General features: G+C 41.6%; 2 protein-coding genes across 3 annotated transcripts in view; one reads left to right on the plus strand and one right to left on the minus strand.

The window, feature by feature from the left end:
• astn2 (astrotactin 2) overlaps window positions 1–21,019 on the minus strand; it is a 145,284-nt gene that overhangs the window by 23,341 nt on the left and 100,924 nt on the right. Inside the window, exons 14-19 of one of the 2 annotated variants that reach the window (XM_085926468.1) lie at window positions 17,740–17,864; window positions 16,790–16,894; window positions 16,116–16,295; window positions 9,260–9,579; window positions 1,520–1,653; window positions 923–1,071 (exon numbers count right to left, since the gene is read on the minus strand). In XM_085926468.1, the coding sequence (XP_085782594.1) occupies window positions 923–1,071; window positions 1,520–1,653; window positions 9,260–9,579; window positions 16,116–16,295; window positions 16,790–16,894; window positions 17,740–17,864 (1,013 nt within the window). Of the gene's footprint in view, window positions 1–922; window positions 1,072–1,519; window positions 1,654–9,259; window positions 9,580–16,115; window positions 16,296–16,789; window positions 16,895–17,733; window positions 17,865–21,019 lie in introns of both variants that reach the window. The other variant, XM_085926469.1, reaches the window with a different exon arrangement.
• On the plus strand, window positions 11,154–15,955 carry trim32 (tripartite motif containing 32). Its single transcript, XM_085926470.1, has 2 exons — window positions 11,154–11,249; window positions 12,045–15,955. Exon 2 carries the CDS (start codon window positions 12,057–12,059, stop codon window positions 14,097–14,099), a length of 2,043 nt encoding a protein of 680 aa, XP_085782596.1. The 5' UTR covers window positions 11,154–11,249; window positions 12,045–12,056; the 3' UTR covers window positions 14,100–15,955.

Consider the following 21,019-nt stretch of genomic DNA (forward strand, 5'->3'; position numbering starts at 1 on the left):
ACTTGGAGAAAATAGATTTCCATGCAGACACAATACCCTCATGTGGTGCAATTTACTCAACTGCAGAAGGGTGTAGACGTAAATGGGGAGGCTCTTTATTTACATGGCTTGTACGATTTAAGTGAACATGAGTCAAACCTCTCTTCTTGGAGCATTCAAAAGAGGGTGCTCGAGATAGAGACCCGAGTTTAGCTTAGCTGTCAGCACGCACAACTGGCACCATTTCTATTTTCTTTGTCACCAGCCAACCAGCCAATGAAGGGGAAACAAATAGACAGCTTTTCAATTTATTACAACGTTTTAGCCATGAGATTATTTTTTTAACAGAGAATATTGACACTACTGGACTTACATCGTTTGTTTACGATGCTACAGATGTTTTTTCTAGCTTTTGAAACTGGTTGAGTTTCTGTAGTTAGTGTTAATTACTTAAATAAAATAAGATGTCATAAGAGGGGTAATAAATTAAAATTAAAGCATTAGTTTTTACTCAAGTTTTAACAAAATTCCAAACTTCTCGTTCATTAGATAATCATAAACCCCATGTGCTCAGCATTCTGAACATTTTTGTCTGACATTTTTAAGAAGTCCAAAATGCAGACATTAGGAGTTTGTGACGTATTTAGGGATACATTTTTGGAAAATTATATCAATTCCTGGAATATAAACAGAGACTCACATAACATTGTGGAGTGGTTACGTCAGATTCTACTAGACTGCTTATCGTCTCTACATAACAAAGATATCATCTTCAACACTGCACAGTTTAGAAACATGTGGGAAGTCTCCACAACGTAATTTATCTGACAGCCTGTTTACGCTTTCGATGCTGCTGTTTGGTTTACTGACTGATTTTTGGGCTTGAGTCTACTATGGACAGCCCCCCCTGCTAGAATGATTAAGATCCAGGATTATTTCATACCTGTGTAGACTTCAGCCTCAGAGGGGTCTTCCACCCGTTTATGCTGAATGATGTAGTCTGAAACTTTGCAGCCAATCAGAGGCTCCACGTCCAACCACTCCAGGGCTACCATTGTGCTCGAAGGTTCCAGGTAAGGAGAGAGGCGTAAACTGAAGAAAACCAGAACAAATGGGATGTGAGACTAGAAGACATTGTCCAAGTGACTATATTATGAAGCAAATGATCAGTAGAGGATTTTAATTCTACATTAAGTGTACTGTGTGAAGAAGCTGTTTTCTGCTTTGTACTAAACTGTGGTGGAAAATTGTTATTTCTATGTGATATTTCCTTATCAAATCCCTGGGTGCCTTTCATATGACCTGGAGTCAGTAGTTGATACAATCTTCAAGTGAATCATCAGGACACCTCGAATAAGAGTATGTTCCTGTCAGAGGAAGGGCTGACTGACAGCTATTAGGACTTGGGAACGGTCCTTGTGTCTGTAACTTTCTCAGCTGTGCGTGCGAGTGTGTAGATGGCGCATCTGTGCATCCATCCATAAAATCACTTTGATACGTGCATGAATTCTGAGGTGGCATGGCGTCGCCTCACACTTACACCGGCTGCCTGAGGGGACTGCAGTTAGGCAGGCCATCTCTGCTGAAGGCACTCAGGTCACAGCGACACCAGTTATCAATGACGTCGCCCTTTCCGGCACACCAATATGAGCTCATTGTGGCGCTCTTGAAGGCCTGTAAAGGGTAACAGGTGAGAGAAATGCAATTATCTCGGAGAACATGCACTGGCTGTCCATCTATGTGCCCCGCGGTCTGAGCTCATACACACTAACGTAGGAATCATCATACTTATTCCTATACGATAACTCTCCTCTAGTCACTTCCTCTTCCATGTTCCCTAAAATAAATCATGGGAATTTAAGTGTAAAGCTTAAAGCTAGCCGAAATGTCCTTCAGTCTAGAAATATTCTTTTTATAAAAAGGTCTAGTCAGATGGGGCTCACTAAGATAGTAAGCACAGTTCACACACACACGTAGACAGAAGGACCTTTTCAATTCCACTGCTCCCAATTACCGGAAGCGAGGAACATCTCACTAACATCGTCAAGCTTGCGCTGTGATATCATAGATGCGCTGTGACTTTCATGATGGAGGTGTGAACCCCCACCCCACTTTGACGTCTACGTTTGTGCGGTCGTCTGTCTACAGTAGCAACGGGAGGATGTGAGGCAATGACATCATCTCCTTGTACTGCTTCATTAGCAGCCGAAAGCAAAAATCAAATTTAAGAAGCTCAGTCATTCTCTAAAAGGCAGTGAAATGCCAATGGGAGCGTCCAGGTAGTAAAATATAATATCAGGGCTTCCCTTAAAGCCACAGGAGCCATATCGGGAGTTCAGCACTCTGGCTTCCCCTGTGACGCAATTGGATCAATGGGGCACTTGGTTTATTTATGCGCCCTTAACTTAACTTTGGACAAGTGCTTGATCACGGTCACAAAAAACAGGACAGTGGAAACACACAGAAACATTATCGCCGGGTACCAGGCGCCCAACATAAAATAACAAAGAGGAGCCACTCCTTTGTTCACATCAGGAGAAAAGCAAGGAACACTACTTGAAGACCATCACCCTCTCGCACGTCGGCAATGCACACACACCAAATTAATTATTGATTTCCACAGTTGTTTCATTCCGATGGAGCAATGCCGAGGACACATGGGTTCACAGTCCCGACCACGAAGGTAGACAAAGGTAAACTTTCAAGCACTTCCCAGCAGAGGTGGGAGTAAGTAACATATGTGAAAGTCACAAGTAAGTCACAAGTCTTAACCCTGAAGTTTCAAGAAAGTGGAAATTGTTTTGAGTAAGAAAATCTGGCAAATCACACGTGGAGACATTTCTGTCTCTTCCCTGCTTGAACCCATGTGGGTGCAAGAAAACAACGTTTGTAGGGGTCTTGTCATCTCATGTCAGCAGGAAACGGGCCACAGACAAAGTCAAGACGTTTAAAAAAAAAAAAAAAAAAGATGGACTTGAGGTCTACACAAAGCTCACAGATGAGACAAATCGGAGGTATGACCTCAGCCGCTCGAGACCCGCCATGCATTTGCCGCTATTTGAGAGCCCATATGGCTATGCACGATTGGCTGCATGGCTGCATATGTGAAAAAATAGACAAAGTGTTTATGTTTGACGAGTAATGCATGCCAATCCCCACTGGGTAAACGCTGATTGTAATGATGGTTTCAGGGCTAGCGGAAGGTTGAAAGCGCTACATTCAATAATCGCTGCTACTTTTCTTTCGTTCACTTATGAATTCCATTTTTAACAATACAGAGTAGTAAGCGGTCAAAGATACACACACCTTTGTCACTATTCTACTATTTTGTATTATTATTATTATTTTACTAGTCTGTCAAGCTTCCCAACGACAACAAAATCTAATTGACAAAAACGGCTCACGATAGGAAAAAAAGTTGCCCACCTCTGGCCTGCATATTCACCCTATGAATAAGCCTGAGTCCTGACAAAGTGGTATTTGCCCAATAAATTGAAAAATTGAAAATAAATAAATGAATGAATGAATGAATGAATGTCCAGATTCTGTTCATCATTGATGCGCAATCTGCTTGACAGCTCCGTTTTTAGTCAGTAACTGGTTGACCTGCATAAAAAAAGTATTAAGTAAAAAAATATAATAATAATTTCGTTTAGTAATGGAATGCAGTGGAAGCGGCGGAGGTTCATGTGTCCATTGCTGCTACTTGATAACAAGATGATATCTTTTACTTCATTGATTATCCATAGATACATTTCCCAGAACACTATAGAGGCACATACATCCAGTCTTAGACTAATGGGAGGATAGGAGACAAATCATTATGCATTATGTTTCATTTTGGAAAGGTAGATATTTTGACAAAGATGTTACTGAATTTCCAGATTTGCTTTCACTATCGATTGATGGCCAACATGACAATATTGAAATGAATTGAGTTGAAATGATTACATTTCAAACCTATGACGATGATACCTGAGCATCAGCGTCAACTCCAGCTACAAAATTCTCAGCGTTGACGTCATGTCGCGGCAGACTCGCTGGCACCAAAACACTATTTGGAGCTTTCATTTTCGTAGAAGCCTGACGTGACTTACAAGAACTGCCTGAGAGGCCACTGTGACCTCTTAATGTATTAATCAGTTTGTGCACTATAAGATGACCATATTACTGTCCATCTTAAGCAGCTAATACAAGAAAACACTGGCCAGCTGGCCCACAGTATTGATTTATGAAGTGATCACCAGTGGTGGTAAAGAGTCGGCCCACACAAGAGATCGCCTTTAGTGACGTACGACTGAGGCCTTTCGAGTGATTACGCAATAACATCTGCATCAGAAAAAATAATAATAATAAAAAATAAAATTTGGAGGTACATACATTTTCTTGTAACGGCAATATTCATATGTAGGTTAAACCATTTCACTATCTCTTGTTGTGTGGTTGGATTTAAAACCATTTATTGGAGCTGGCTCGGTGTATTCACATATACCGGCCGTACTAATGTAATGGTAACAGGCTATTTTCTGTGAATTTAACGTACCAGGCTACCTCTGCAGTTTATCAAACCCGTTCAAGGTTGGTTTTTGTTTGCACGTTCAAGGAAGATTTTCATGTCTTTGGAGCCAATAAAGGGCACATTTGCATCAGGGTTTATTTAAATCTTGATTTTTGGGCTGATATCTCTTTCAGACAAGCCCCCCGTGAGGGGCGGGAATTGTGTGCAAGCATGACAGCAGTCTGCCTTCAGGATATAGATTCTTAGCTGCTAAATTCACAAGCAATTCGCTCAAAAGGCTCACCATAACTCAATCACGGTAATGCGGGGATAGTGGCAAGCTATTGCGTATATTCGCCGGGGTGTTTTTCTCTCTGAGGGTTCCTTTTAATGTGCTTGTCGTTATTATGCAGTTATTCAAGATCTTCATTCCAGTTAAGACCTGGTATAAGCAAGACCAGTTTGGGAGTTGATTAAATTAACAGGATAGCGCTGCATCACCAATGAAGCGAGCCTATAATCATAATGTCTTCCTTTCTCATCAACTGAAGTAAAATGACGACCGTGCATATAAGTTTATGTAGTGTTCCAGCAATTTATAAAGAAGGTGCAATACCAGATTGTACTGCTCAGGGTGTTGCTACCTGATCTCATTTATGTTTAATGTTCTCGATACGGTTTACGCAAAAGTGTAAAGTAGCTAATTTGTGACCTGTGAGAAAAATAAAATAAGAAAAATTTAGCACTTGAGAGAAATAAAACAGAATATCATACTAAACGTTTGACACCAAAGGTAATTGTATTAATGAGCAATTGCCGGCGCCGCACTCCGGATAAAAACGGTTATCTTACCCTCGCCTATGAGGTGAATACAAGCATAGGATTTGTTTTCTTTAGGGGGAACAAAAGGGGGCCAAGGATAAAGGGATTACGCAAATTTCTTTTTTTAAGATTTTGCCAACACGTCAAACTGTGTATTTTGTAAATAGTATCAAATAATTTGATGTGGACTTTTAAACCCATTGGGATTTTTTTTTTTTATACAACAGATATTAATTGAGCCTATGGGAGCCATGACCAATCTCTAGTGAGGTTCAGGTACAATACAAGGGAGATCATCAACCTACCAAGTATTTAAAGCAATTCCCACATTTTTGTACTTTCCATCTTCATCATGAGACCATGAAACTGAAATGTAATTTTATTTGCACTTCAAGTCAGCATCTTGTTCTTTACAAAAATGCGGGCCTTGCTCCATAAAATTCCACATTTTTACCCTTTGGAAATTTTGCCAAAGGCAAAGAAGTTCTACCAGGCTTGTGTCAGTTCTCACAACATGCACATAGGAATAGTATTGAATTTTGTCCTTTAACATTTTTGGGAGGGTTGGGTCAATGGGCAATCCCCTGTGATGTAAAAAATAAATAAAAAGGTTTGACCACCAGCAATAAATAAATAAATAAGTCATCACCTAAAAATGAACATTGATATTTCACTTACTGCTCATACAGGTTTTGGTCAGTTATTGTATGATGGCAGTTTTCTTGACTAGTTAGGATTCAGTTAGAATATAAAAATAAAATCATATCTGTAGAGCATGTGTTACTTTTTTTTTGGAGGGTCAGCTTTGCCTAAAAACACATTAAAGTTGATTTTTATTTCCCATACCCCGTACACATCTACAGTTCTTGTCTTACATCATCCACCTGCTCATAAGAGCAACTACTCTTGCATGTTCTATTTTCTTTTTTTGCACTGTTAGGCCCCAAAAAATGAAAATAAATAAATAAAAGCAGAAGAACAAGCTCATCACAGAGAAAGCTTTTGCAACATGGCAGCTGTCTTTCCTGATCGAGGCAGCCAAGTAGAAAGAAGTCTCAAAGGTGCGTGTGTGAAAGACACACGCACGCACACACGCACACAGCAGTTGTGTGCCTTTTCGACGGCTTGAATTCAATACATGTTAGATGTACCTTTTAATGTACCTTTCAGCCTCGCGGCAGCTGCACTTGCAGGAGCCAAGAACAGAAGCGAAAGGAAGTTGAAAAAAAAAAAAAAAACGAAGAAGAGGAGAGTGATGGACTCCCCTCCCTCCCTAGGGGTCGATGACATCAATAAGAAGCTAATAATCCTGCCTGGAGCTACCTCGCAAGAGCAATCCACTGCAGTCCAGCCCTCCTCCTCCACATACATCTGACTCTGTACATCCCCGCAAGATCGTAGCTATAGACAGGAGGGGTGAGATGGGTTAGGAAATAAAGGGAATGGAGACATTTTTGCTCCTCTTCACGTTTAGTTATCGATGAGGCCCGCTAGGGATTGTCTGCTATTGACTGTGCTTTTCTTTGGGGCTGCGGTGCTTGTTATGGGAGGCACGCACTTTGCAGGGTTTTGTTATTGTATATGTGTGCACGCCGTGTTTTGTTTGTTTCGGATATTGTTAGGCGAGCTGATTAGATGCCTGATTAGGGCATGCATAAAGTAGCACCGCGTGATAGATGCAAAGACAAATGCAAAATTGAGCAAAAATGGGGTAAACTAATTTCAACCGGATATCATAAACTGCACCACCTCCCACTCATACCCCTTTATCAATAATAGTCTTATGTAAAAGCAATCTCCAATGATTGACTTCCATGGTCAAAACATTTGGCCATTATGCTGATATGTTATTACAGGTTGTTTAGACCTACACACACGCCACACACACGTAGAGACTGTGACTTGCTCACAAAGAGAGAAAACCATGATGTCATCTTTTTATGCTTGGTGTATGGCTGGGCTCTTTTACTAAAAATTAACCATCCGATGCCCCCTAGAGGTGATGGGTTGATACTGTTCCCTTAAAGAAGCACTGTCAATGATGAATGTAAGGACCATCAAATTTACTGAACTCAATTTTACAATGTGCCCTATTACAGTGATACAGAGTTGACAAACACAACAATCCCTCATCTAAACTCTCCAACCGGGGAAGGACAAAAACTCAAAATCACATTTGGGGAAAAAAGAAGAAACCTTGAGAATGAACTAGAGATGGCAGGACCCCGCCGTCCTGGATGACAAGGCTGCAATGGATGCGGAATGAGCCACATTTATTACACCACATAGTCCGATTTAATGTCAGCTACAAACGCATGGATGCCTTGTGGAAAGTGATTTTTCCTCAGGCCTGGATGGAGAAACTTTCACAGCAAAGCCTCTGGGGAAGTGGTCCATCTCAGATCTAGATCTAGTCAGTCATTGTTGAGTCTATAAAGCAACAGCATCAGATTAGCCCCTTCTCCAGGCAGAAGAGGTTGGGAAGGAGAAGTGGTAGTAAAAAATGCCTAAATGGATTTTAACTAGGTGACAGAATGTAAAGATGAGTTTGAAGTCAACCATTTTCTACTTTTACTGAAATAGCCATGATCTCCATGGGTAGGGCATTGGAGAATACTGGAAGCCGAATCAAAATTATGTATAACCTGCTGACTTATTTTTAGCTCTGAGCAACGTCGTTTTCGGGAAGGAACATACTGTACCACTAAGTCAGCAAGACAGGAAGGTTCTAAACCATGTCATATTTTATGAGAAAGAAACAAAACCTTAAAATCACATTTCGAGTGGACTGGGAGCCAATGCAAGTTGGCCAGTCTATGAGTAATATGATCAAACTTCCTTGTCCTTGTCAAGAGTCTTGCTGCAGCATTTTTTTGCAAAAACCACAAGCTTTTTAGACCAGACACGGTAAGACCAGAAAACAGCATGCTACAATACTCAAGGCGAGACATAACAAATGCTGGAAGTATGATCTTTGTGTCACTCATGTACAGAATAGGCTGGAGTTCAGCAAATTTGCAGGGATGAAAAAAACAGTTTCAGTAATATCAATGCACTTTTGAAAGGAGATATTTGAGTCAACCGAGGTTTAAGGGGAATATTATTTCTTTTTAATAATTCTGAGTTGCATCCTTGCATGTGTCTAATACCGCCAATACATCACTGATTTCAAACTCGAAACAACCTAGGGAATGAGACACCTAAGATGACCGCAATCACGTAGGTTCGTTTTAAAGGCATGCATTGTTGGGTAGCGGCGGCATAACAGTGAAAACTAATGTATTTGCGTGATATTGCCAAGCGGCAGGACATAAATACTGAACAAGAGAAGGCCCAAGTACTGATCCCTGCAGTACTCCATGAGTGACACACTAACTATACTGAGAGGTCACATTACCATGGTGCGTCCTTTCTGATCCATACTTTCTAAAACGAGAAATTGCTCCAGTTGTAAGACCAAGACACACGTTTTTCGACGCTCTTGATCAATGGCATTAGTACCTTGTTTGGGATTTCTCAATTGAGTGATATGCCCTCAATCGGCCTGAAAAAGTTCATGTGATCATTAAGCTGTTGTGCTTGAACATTTTCAAGAATTCTTTGGATAAATGGAGGATAGAATGGCCAGGGGGTGCTTGAGCGCATACTCGTGTTTATTCAGCAGGAACTTTGGAAGCAAAGGCAGTGGGAAAGCAGAACAGCTAAAGATCCTCGTTGGTGTCCAAGTAGTGGAGTGGCCAAATAACAAAAATATTTTCCGGCCTCTCAAAACTTAAAAGTAGTCTCAAAAATCATAATAATGGTACAAGTAAATCGTAGAATGTAGGAAGAGACTGTAACGTTTGTCATTTCAGACATAGTAGGGACATGTAACAAAATATGCAACTTAGGCTAGGTTGTTGGTTTTGGAGCATTGAGCAATACCATTAAAAAAAAAAAAAAACATGTTACAAGTCTCACCTCTTTGGTCATGTTGTCCTGGACCAGGCTATAGAGAGGCACCACACGGCTGACTTCCAACAAGACAGGGATGGGCGAGGGTTGTTCGCCGCCCCTGCCACGGCCTCTCGCCACCACACCTCCTGCCGCCGCGGCTTGGTGGTGGCATAGGTGGCAGCTGATTGGGCAGCTGCCCTTCTCCTCGCAACGGATCTCCACGCCATTGACGGCATCATCGGACATCAACTGGCTCTTCTGCAAAGCCATCAAGTAGCTAATGAAGGGCACCGATTTCAGTTCATGATGCCCACCAGCACCACCAAGCCCTTGTTCTGTTGCCTCTGGAAGAGAGAGAGACAAAAAAAAACAAAAAAAAACAAGGACCAGTATGACACACAGCTTGTACAACAAACATCTTATGGTCTACATCTGGATTGACTCTCTCGCTGAAGAACAACAACCACTAAACCCACCCTGTCATCAGCTTTCTAAAGGCTGGATGGCAGGAAGAGGGGCTTTCTCCCAGTAGAGTCAATAAGCAGTGTTTGATCTTCCCGTTGGAGGTGGGGTGACAGGAAAACAAAACCATTTCAGAGAATGACTAGGCAACATGTGTGTGAGGAATCAAGAGTGTCTGTCACATTGTCACTGCAACGGCATCAACAATCAACCCACCAAGAGGCCATAACACCTGTGGCCCCAAATTGTTTATGAGCCACTTAGGTGTCAGTACATAGTTAACCCTAACTATCGGAAGAGGACAATATGTGAGGAATTTAAGCCACCCCTCCCCCGGAAAAAAAGGTTTAATATTGCCTATAGGTGCTACAAGCAGCATACTACTACTTTTGTCTAGCTGTAACTCATCAACTCACTTCAGTGAAATAAATTGGGAGGATGGATAGATAGACAGACAGACAAACAGACAGACAGACAGATCATTTTTTGATCCCCGGGGGAAAATTGAGGACTCAAATTCAGGAGCTCGCCATTATCCACATCACCATCTTCATTCTCATCATGCCCTTTTCACACATGACCTTTGGCGCGCATTCGCTTATGTGTGTTTGTCTTATGCAACAGTTGTCTGTCGACGTGCAGGTAGACACACAGACACAGACAAGAAGAATGGTGCCAATTTCCCCAGCCATTGATCTTGCACCAGCTTGTGAATTAAAAATGTCGTTGTTGGTTGCAGTATAATTACTCATCTGGGACACAACCCCAGTGGGTGGCTGGGGTTGCGTTGCCCAGGGCAACAACGGGCCAGGTGACAAATAAGTTCCATAGCAATGCAACACAAATGCTGCAAGGTATGGATAATCATTTATGCTTGAAGGTGTTGACTATGTCACACATACGTATATGTAAGTTATCGTTATAATGGGTACTCGTAATGGCACAATATAGTTTCCTAATATATGTGCAATGTAATGAAACATTATAATGCAATCCTCAGTACAATATAAGCTTTATTTTATTTCATCATCATGCCATACTACATAATAAAAAATAGGATAATAATCAAAAACATGCCAAAAATACTTTAACTACAAAAAAGCATAAATATTTACATTAGTTTTTACCATTCCCTTACTGTTCTACACAGTGCAGTACTGAGCCAATTCAATTAGAAGAGTTATTCTGCCACCTAGTGGCCATTTTTTGCAATCTCGGGTCAAAAACAGGGACGTCATTGCAGCGCTTGGGCCCCCCTCTGCGTGAATGTTGAATGCTTTCCCAAGTAATATTAATACTTTTTATATACTGGTACAATAAATGTTGTGATTTACCTGTAAATACTATATCTAATTCAAATTACAGGGTTAGGGCGTGAAACATCAGCAGCCAATCACGACAAACGCTTTCACTCACGCAAAAACGTAAGCACGTAAACGTGCGCGGGTGACGTCATTGCCACTGCACTCTCTCCGGTGGACGCAGTGGCAGAACAGCTCGCGCGTCTGTTTCAGCACATCTTTACTTGCCAACAGTTACCTTGCAGACAGAGGTAATTTATTTGTATAAGAGCATATTTTTCATGTACGGTTCTAAAAATGATCCATTTTGCATACGAAATGACGGTGTCGCATGCACTCAACGGAGACGTTTGGCTTGTGTGGCCTGTCTTGTTATTAGCCTGATATTATGAACGCTGCTTGGCTTTGATAGTTGCAAACACCGTCTGCATGCTTTTTAAGCAGCCATTCAGCATGCTACTCCTTTAGAAATTGGCTTGACACGTTGGATGTTAACGTTGTTTGTACGCCTTAAACCAAGTGTCATTTTATCCTCTCTCGTATTTTGACAGCTGAGACAAGCGCTTGCATTTTACGCCCAACTCAGTCTAAATGTTAGCGTGTATGATGAGACAAACATTCGTAGCAAAGCACATTTTCTATTTTTTCTCAAGATTTTGTGGTCCTCAATATGTGAATTTAAGAAATATGAGCATGCAAAAAATGAAGGAAATGATTGCATTTTCTATTTACTCTGCAGTGGTCATATCCAAATATTCATCGAAAAGATTCTGAGAAGATTTAGCCTCTAATTATGATTGAATAGCAATAACACAACAATGTGGTAATGATGTCATATCATTAGATTCATTTAGATTTAGAAATGGCTTTGGAAATGTCACAAGTGGCCACCCAAAGAAGAGCACGGTCCCACGTTTCATTCTCTGCAACCCCAAGTGTTCATCCAAACAAAGCTCAACTGATCGAGCCACACTTGCCACACCTAAACAACATTCCACCAACAATGTTCATCTCATGGTAACCTATATGGTTTTCTTTCTTTCAAGCAACAAGCCATCATGGCAGCAGCATCTTACCCACTTGATCCAGATCTAATGAGGGAGGTCCTTGAATGTCCCATCTGCCTGGAGACCTTCAACGAGGACCAAATGAGACCCAAACTCCTCCAGTGTGGTCACACTGTGTGCCGCCATTGCCTGGAAAGGCTGTTGGCCAACACCATCAACGGCGTGCGCTGTCCTTTCTGCAGTAAGGTCTCGCGCATGAGCAGCATCTCGCAGTTGGCAGACAATCTCACAGTGCTCAAGATCCTTGACTGTGCTACGTCGTGCGGCGCGGCCGCCGCAGCCCTCATGTGCGGGTCCTGCTGCAGTCGCCTTCCGCGACAGTACTGCCACGACTGCACCATCGTTCTTTGTGAGCTCTGTAAGGTCGAGGGCCATCTACACAGTGGTCATTCCGTTCAGCCTGTTCGGATGGCTGCCGAGCAACGTCGGAAAGAACTCGGCGGCAAACTTTCCGCCCTACGTGATATCGTAGCCGAAATCCAGAAGAAAAAAACAGCTATTGAAAACATTACAAAATCTTTAAGAGCAAAGTACAGAGTGGTGCAGCGGGATTACACGGCAGCTGAGCTGCAGCTTCAAGAGGACCTGCGTCGCTCTCGGAGGACATTTGCTGCATCAATGTCAGAGGTACAAAAGCTTAACGGGCAGGTCCTTGAGGAGCAAACGTACCTCCTTAACATTGCTGAAGTGAAGGTGGTCTCGTGCTGCGACTATCTAACCATGCGGGTGAGGCAGAGTGACATCAGCCTGCTCCGGGACGACGGAGGCGGGTGTGAGGACGAGGAGCTCAACCTCAAGGGGACCTTGCCCACCGTATTTCAGCTGCACGAGCCAGAGTTGATCCGGACGGAACACTCCAAACCAGCAGAAGTGGGCCGATTGACCACAAGCACATTCACGGTCAATACAGAAAATTCAGACTGCACTTTGGATATTCCACTTGAAGGTGACGTCGAGGGCCTAGACGGGGCTGTAGGCGGCACAAAGGGACCAACCGCCGATCTCTACCGAGATGTTGACATGATTGCTGCAGTAGATGACAGTATAACTGGCTCACCTGGCACCTTTAAGTCAAAGTCAATGGACGCAGGGGGGGAAGCACAGGGAGGAGCATGTGCAGGCCCTCCGGTGTGCCAGTTTGTGAAGAAGATGGGCTGCAAAGGAGCTCTTCCCGGTTCTTTTAATTTACCGGTTAGCATCTGCGTAAGCCAGCACGGCGAGGTCCTCGTGGCTGACCGTGGCAACTACCGAATCCAAATCTTCAACCGCAAAGGTTTCCAGCGCGAAATCCGCCGAAACGCCAGTAGCATTGACAACTTTGTCCTGAGCTTCCTCGGTGCCGACCTGCCGAACCTCATGCCCTTGTCCATCGCCGTTACGCCTCAGGGACTGATCGGCATCACTGACAACTACGACAACTCGGTCAAAGTGTACACCATGGACGGGCAGTGCGTGGCCTGCCACAAGAACCAGCTCATCAAGCCCTGGGGCATAACCGCAATGCCCTCGGGACAGTTTGTGGTGTCGGACGTAGAGGGCGGAAAGCTCTGGTGCCTTGCCGTGGACCGCAACCTCGGCGTGGTGAGCTACAGCCGGCTGTGCTCGGCCGTGCGGCCCAAATTCGTGACGTGCGATGCCGCCGGAACAGTCTACTTCACCCAAGGCCTGGCGCTCAACTTCGAGAAACGTCACAACGAGCCCCACCTGGAGGGCGGCTTCTCAATCGGCTCGGTGGGCACCGACGGCCAACTCGGAAAGCACCTCAGCCATTTCTTCTCCGAGACGGAGGACTTCTGCTGCATCACCGGCATGTGCGTCGACGCCAACGGGGATCTACTAGTTACGGACAGTGGCAGAAAGGAAATCTTGCAGTTTCCCAAAGAAGGAGGCTTTAAAATTCTCATCCAGGAGGGACTGAACTGCCCTGTTGGGGTGGCCACCACACCCAAAGGGCAGCTATTGGTGCTGGATTGCTGGGACCACTGTGTCAAAGTCTACACATACATTCAAAGAAGGCACTCGTCCACCTCCTAAAGGCGTGAGCCACACAAAACGCAAAAAGTTGGATGTTTGAGAAAAGTGTACGCAGAAAAATTATTCTCACAATAATTTGTATAGGCCAACGGGACTTTTAAATTATGTCACCTCAAAGTAATACTACCAAGTATGAGTTCATGATCTTGCAATAAGCTTTATATTTAAGAATACAGGCACAGTTGGCCCATCCAAATACATTTCTGTTATTGGTTTAGATTTGCAATATGTGAACAGTAAAGAGAGTTAATAGCATAAATTTGGGGCTCTGAGCCTGTGAAGCACTTTATTGTGGATTCGTTGTATTAATCGCATGTTGACAGCTTTAAAGTTTACTGTGCAGTCGCTAATGAGTGAAAGATGTTGGTCAACTGCATTCAGTAACAATCAGGGAGCATGCACAGTACTCTTTGATACACATAAATGGGTCATTGTTTGATGTGGGGTGTGTGGACTATTGGACTACTCTGTGTGGATTTTCATTCATTGTCTATTTAAAAAAAAACAAAAAAAAAAACATTTTTTTTTTTTTTTTTAACAATAGGTAGCTGTAAACGTCTACATTTCGTTAAGCCTAATGGAAGAGTAACAGAAGTGAGTCTAGAAAATGTCAAACAACCGTAACTACAGGAATGGACGTAATGTCAACACACAAACAAGCTCGGAACATTGTGAGAAATCCAGCAAATTTATACAAAATAATGTTTTGTTTCCCAATGTTCATTTAAGAAATTTAATAAAATGGACATTACATTTGTAGGGAAACATCAATAGCGCTAAAGATTTTTTTTTTTCTTGCTAAAATATTTAATATCTTCAATATTTGGGAAAAGAAATGACAAGTAAGCATATAGATGATACTTGGGTCTTGGCAGCCTATTCTGTATCTATATCCTGTATTTCTCTTTGTATTCAACTTGTCATAAATCATATCTACTCATCGTCAAACAACCAACAGATAATATTCCAAATTTCTGATTCTATTTTCGACTAAAAATTCACAGGGCGTAGGATACCTTTTGCCAATTGTTTTGTTTCAGTACTTGTGAAACACTAACAGATTAAAGACACTCCGCCTCGTATCAACACAAGAAATATTCTACACGCAGTAAACACAATAATACGTAACTATATATGCACTAATTAATAGATTGCTCAAGGTATTGAGAAAAGTGTTTATTATTGTGGTTTTCGTCCACAGTAGTAGTATTTATAGTTCAAGAACCAAAACATTCGAAATGGCTTTCAGTATAATCAAGTGCGGTTGTACGCAATGGCAATATATTTTTAAAACTAAACATTATTATCATTGAATATTTATAACTTAACACGTGGCTGTGTAAATGGCACAAAGAGTATCATAAACATTATTATTATTCATTTACTTTTTTTAATTTGCGAAACCAAATCCTACATCATATGGGAACTATGCCTGCTGTAAAATGCACCTTCCAGCCCAGGTTGTGTTCTTGAGAGCACGTTTTTTGAGCCTTAAACATGACTGCTTTTAAATCATTGCTACATACACAGCATGCGTGTTTTAGTGAAACCAATTAAAAAAAGAGATGAAAATCATTACATCCAAGCTGTTGTGTTTTCTTTGGATCATTGTGTTAGTCATAATTCAAGTGGTCACAGGCAGAAAATAATTTAAAAGTGTCCTTCTGTCAGTGTGCTAAACAAGGTGTGTTGCTTTTTCTTTTTTTAATGAAACAGCATTTCATCTAGCTATTGTTGGAAACATTTGTTTTTGGTGTGTATGCTGAACTCCCTCCCTTTTCCCATGTCTCAGGTGCTCTGGAGCATGTGAATTTTACAATGTGTTGAACACATATTGTTGTGTATTGTTGATTCTCGAGTGCAATAAACGTTTTTGAATCAAACTTACCTTTAACGTTGTCAAAACATTATTTTGATGTGTTCTTAAATAATTCAGCGTATTACAAATGCTTTGAATATTAAGTCCCGCCTCCATGAAGAATTGCACAAGTGCCTTGTGTATTTATTTGCTCTCACCTTTCTGGTACTGGAGCCAGAGCTGCTGCTGGGCCTTCTTGCTGGGGAAGTAGATGCTGCAGCTGAGCTCGGAGCCGTACAGCGCCTCGGACACGTAGTGGCTGCCATATTGCCTGAGGAATGCCAAAAGCTCCTCGCGCGTGCTCTCGCCTGACAGCGTCTTTAGAACCTTGGCGAAACCTAAATGATCATGAAGGAAGAAATAAATACAACTATCATACAGCGAAAGCGAGGCAAGCTGTCTACTATTGCGTTGATATTCTAGGTCAAGGGTGTCAAAGTCATTTTTGTCGCGGGCCGCATCGTAGTCATAGTTTCCCTCAGAGGGCCATTATGATTGTCAACGTCTTCTATATACAGTATAGGCTACAAAACAAACTAATGAATAACTAGTTTTGAAATCGGAGACTCGTAAAAACTCTTCCAATATTTTAAAAAGACCAAGGGTAATAAAAATCGCAAGCTGTCTTTTTTTAAAAAAGTGAAGACAATTTGTAATTTTAGTAATGACACAAAGTCGATGCAAAATGTTTCTTGGCGGGCCACATAAAATAATATGGTGGGCCGTATCTGGCCCCTGGGCCTTGAGTTTGACATCTATGCTCCAGGTTAAAGAATCACTGATAATAATGACAACAGATGAAAACAGATGCGGTAATGCTTCTTTGGCTTACCTGAAGCAAGAGTGATGGAACTGAGCTTGACTTTGTACAGATTGCTGCGCACTCGCCACTGCTGAATCATGGGATAGCCTGCAGCCTCGTTGAACTTGGCTACACCTGAAAATGATGCACAATATTGGACATGAGATTCAGAGGATAGCCAGACAAATAGAAAATAAAGTAGACAATGAATCACAGATATTAGACAGAAACAAATAATCAACTGGGAGCACTTAAAACAAAGGAAAAGAAAGTGAATGATGAAACCCTGATAAATATGCAAGCATAAATACTGAAGTAATTAACTAAGAGAGGAATTACGAGCTAGGATGGAGATGATTGCTCTCCAAAGAACCCTAATAATAAAAAAAGAATATGATGAAACAGAAGGTTAACTACACATTGTGGCTGAACTTTCACTTCTGTTTTCATCCAGACAATGTGAGCTCAGAAGGTCACATGACCAAAGAAAGAAAACAGGGGAGTGGCCACTCCAATTACAGGAATTAAAAGAGATACAAGGTAATCATTGTAAATATATTTAAAAAAAATCATTAAAAAAATCATTTTATTATTATTTTTTTCCCCCAAAAAAACATTAGATGTTGGCAACATTTTAAGTTTTAGGTGTGAGAAAAGTATCTAGTCTTCCACCATACAAATTACTGCAGGAGCATGCACTGGAGTTGTTGCAGTGTTGCTTATGGACAAAATATTAAGAAAATGATTGACCAGCTAACTCATCAATTTATTTTTTAATCATTTTCTATGGATCATTGTACCTAGAAAACAAGTTACTGTTCTGTGCTCCATGTAGCACAAGCTCATGAAGTCTCATTAGCTCCACGATGCATCGACAGCTTAATGATTCACTCATTATTATGCCAAACACCTTTAGTTTGAAATAAATGAAAAAAAAAATCCCTGCCTGCAGTGCTCATAGTCCCAACAAACACTCTCACCTGTGAGGAGATCCTGATTTGGCTGCGGTTCTGATAACACACCTCTGCATTGTTCTTCAACCGGCAGGGGAAGAACCATGAGGCCGTCGGCTAGCTGGGGGAAGTCCTTAACAAAGTTGTTATCTCTGCGGGGAGGAACAAGGAAGATTAACCCACATCAACCTGTGATGAATACTAATTTATTCAAAAGTGGAGCTTTGGTGGAGCTAAGAGGGGGAAAAAAATAACTCAAGGGAAGATGCATTGAACAGAAGAAAGTCATCTACTACTAAATTAATTAGATGCTGCTGTTGTTGGCAGCACCTCTGGCGGCACTGGCACCGACAAGTGCGGGAGGGTGTGTGTGCGTGTGTGTGTGGGGGGGGGCAATGAGTTTAGTAGCAGTGTTGTTGTCTGTGGTGCTGAAAGCAGAAGCTCCTCCTATTAGAAAATTATTAGTAATTGCTCATGGGGGGAAAAAAAAGAGTCAAAAATTAACCATTCAGAGTGCTCTCAATTACAAAAATGTGTGTGTGTGTGTGTGTGTGGGGGGGGCATCATTGAATTACTCTTTTGGTCAATGTTAGCCCCATGAAATATGAGAGAGGCTATTTCAAAAAATAAACAGTCATAAGGGACGGTGGGGTGTGTATGTGTCCTCTTTTGTTCAAAGGATGAACTGCTATGGGCTTTTTATAGTCGAACGAAGCCAGCTCGCTTCAATTTCCTCGACAAAAAGACAAAATGTCCCCGCTGCACTACACGAGCTCAGAAGTGTGCTGTGGAGACTCAGGGGACTATGATTGACTCTTTTCCATCCTCTGTAGTCTTCTGCAAGCACAAAGCCTTGCGAGTCTCATACCAAAATCATGATTGAGTCAAAGGCGGGCAAAGTGAGTAGCAAGTAGTGCTTCAAAGATGATTACAATGGATTAATCTTCACATTTAAAGCACTGATTATAGAAAACATCGATGGTACTGTTAATGCTTTGACCTACTAAATCCAAGTTTGGTTAGCCCACAATGACACAGAAGGACACACATTATACGAAAAGCTCACCCCGATAAGATTGTATGAGTAAATCTGGTTTTCAACTCTGTATGACCCTCTTTGTCTAAGCAAACTAACACAGAAATATCCATGGCTCCCAACAACTCCCAAATCATCATGAAGGTGCTTCTGGGAAAATATCTTGGGTAGGTTCTGCAAGAAAAAGCTCATTCCAAGTATTGTCGGAACATTAGCTTTCTCCTAACACGCAGAATTTAAATGGATAGCTAATAATAGTTTGCTTCACGTTGTCTGCAGCAGCATCACATTGCTTGATTTAATTCTTCTTGCTTCTTAATAGTGTCCACCATCAACAGGTTTGCACGCCTTGAAGCATTTCAATGACTGCTGCATCTTCAGGCAATGAATGGGTTCGCTCAACAATGCCAACACTGTAAGCCATCTAGGATCCATGTGTGGCGAGCACTTTCCAAGACTCCTTAATCCTTCCCACAGGAGCCGAGTACTAAATACCAATCCTTCGCATGCGGCACCACAAAGAACTCATTGTCAAGTGTTTCAATATGCTAATTATACAACATCACTTTTATGCGACCGAATGGCATTAAGAATCATTCATGTAGCATTTAGCTGGGTATATATAGTGGTAAAAAGAAAGACAAAACAAAGAAAATAAACAATATATTTGTTAGTAATGAACATATTTGAAAAAATACTAAATACTATAATACTTATAATATAATAAGTTGGGCACGTTTTTTTAATGTGTTGATTTCATTATAATTGGGTTTTAAAAATTAAGTTGTTGTGTTTTATTATGTTTTTAATTCAGGATGTATGAAATATAATTGTAATGTATGGAATTATTTTTTTGTTAGTGAAATTCAAATTACTCCTACAAAAAGTCAAGGAAGATCATTGTTACACCAATACTCCACTAGAGGTCACTCTTTCTCTGCACCAGAAAAGACCCATATTTTCAAGAAGGATGCTCAAAGCTTCATTTTTTTTCTGTGCTTTATATAAGACTGCAGCATGGTCTTACTTTTTGATTAAGAGCTGCTGTGCATCAAACTCTCAAAGTGTATTCATAGAGCACCAATACAATTACGTGGTAATAAATGAAACTGACATACAAGAACATTAGCGGGATCAGAGAGGCCATTCGTGGAACAGAACCGCCAATTCGAGAGGTGGATGGGAAGTAATTATATTTCCAACCGAGATAGAAGAGAAGACGCCATGTGATTCCCAGCCAATACCATCATGCCGGCGGAACTACAAGATGTTTCCCAACTATGCGAAGTCTGATTCCAATGTCAACTATCGGCTGTTTATTAACAGTCATTGGGAATTTAGAAACGCAACCTCTATGGTAATGCCCCTGGCTACTGAAGTTCATTTCCATGCTAAATTTGACTTAATTGGGACACCAATTATGCATGTTACTGTCAAGCTTAGCATAAACTATTGTTGCTGTGGTTAGCTTGATTTTTTTCTTGGCTGTGTAAACATAAATAAGTGGGTACTCGAAGCAGAAAAAAAATGCTTCGAGCACCCATCCATCCATTTTCCATACCGCCTGTTCTCACGGGTGTTGCGGGTGTGCTGGACCCTATCCCAGCAGTTATTGGGCAGTTGCCGGGGGACACTCTGAACTGGTCGCCAGCCAATCGCAGGGCACACAGAGACAAACAACAATCTGCACATACACTAAAGCCTAGGGGCGATTTGGAGTGTGCAATCTGCCCACCATGCATGTTTTTGGGATTTGGGAGGAAACCAGAGTATGCAGAGAAAACCCACGCAGGCACGGGGAGAACATGCAAACTCCACACAGGGAGGACCGGAGCCTGAATCCCGAGTGACTCGTGGACTTGTTTCAGCCCTAATTTAAATAAATTATGTACCTTAGATTATTAAAAGCAGTGAAACACAGCTCTGTAGATGTCCCACGGTTCCCAATTAGAAAAAAACAACAACCTGATAATTCAAACTCCATTGCACGCCAAAATACCAAGACTTACTCTGAACCAAACATTGACGTAAAGAATATGACTATTTTCCTTGTTAAATGTTGAGTTTAATCTTGGAATATTATGCCTTATCCACACACCTCCCACCTCTCTGTCTCTGTCTCTCTCTGTCTCCGTTTTTTTTTTTCAATACCAGTAAGGATATCAGATATGGGTCACTGAAAATAATAGTAAAAAAAAAAAAGAAATCTGATAAGAGGGTATGAAACCAGTAGTGTAAATGTAGCCTAAGGCAAACAGAGTCTCCAGATGC

The sequence above is a fragment of the Syngnathus leptorhynchus genome, chromosome 12 (genome assembly GCF_054491065.1).
Source record: "Syngnathus leptorhynchus isolate UIUO chromosome 12, UIUO_Slep, whole genome shotgun sequence".
NCBI lineage: Eukaryota > Metazoa > Chordata > Actinopteri > Syngnathiformes > Syngnathidae > Syngnathus > Syngnathus leptorhynchus.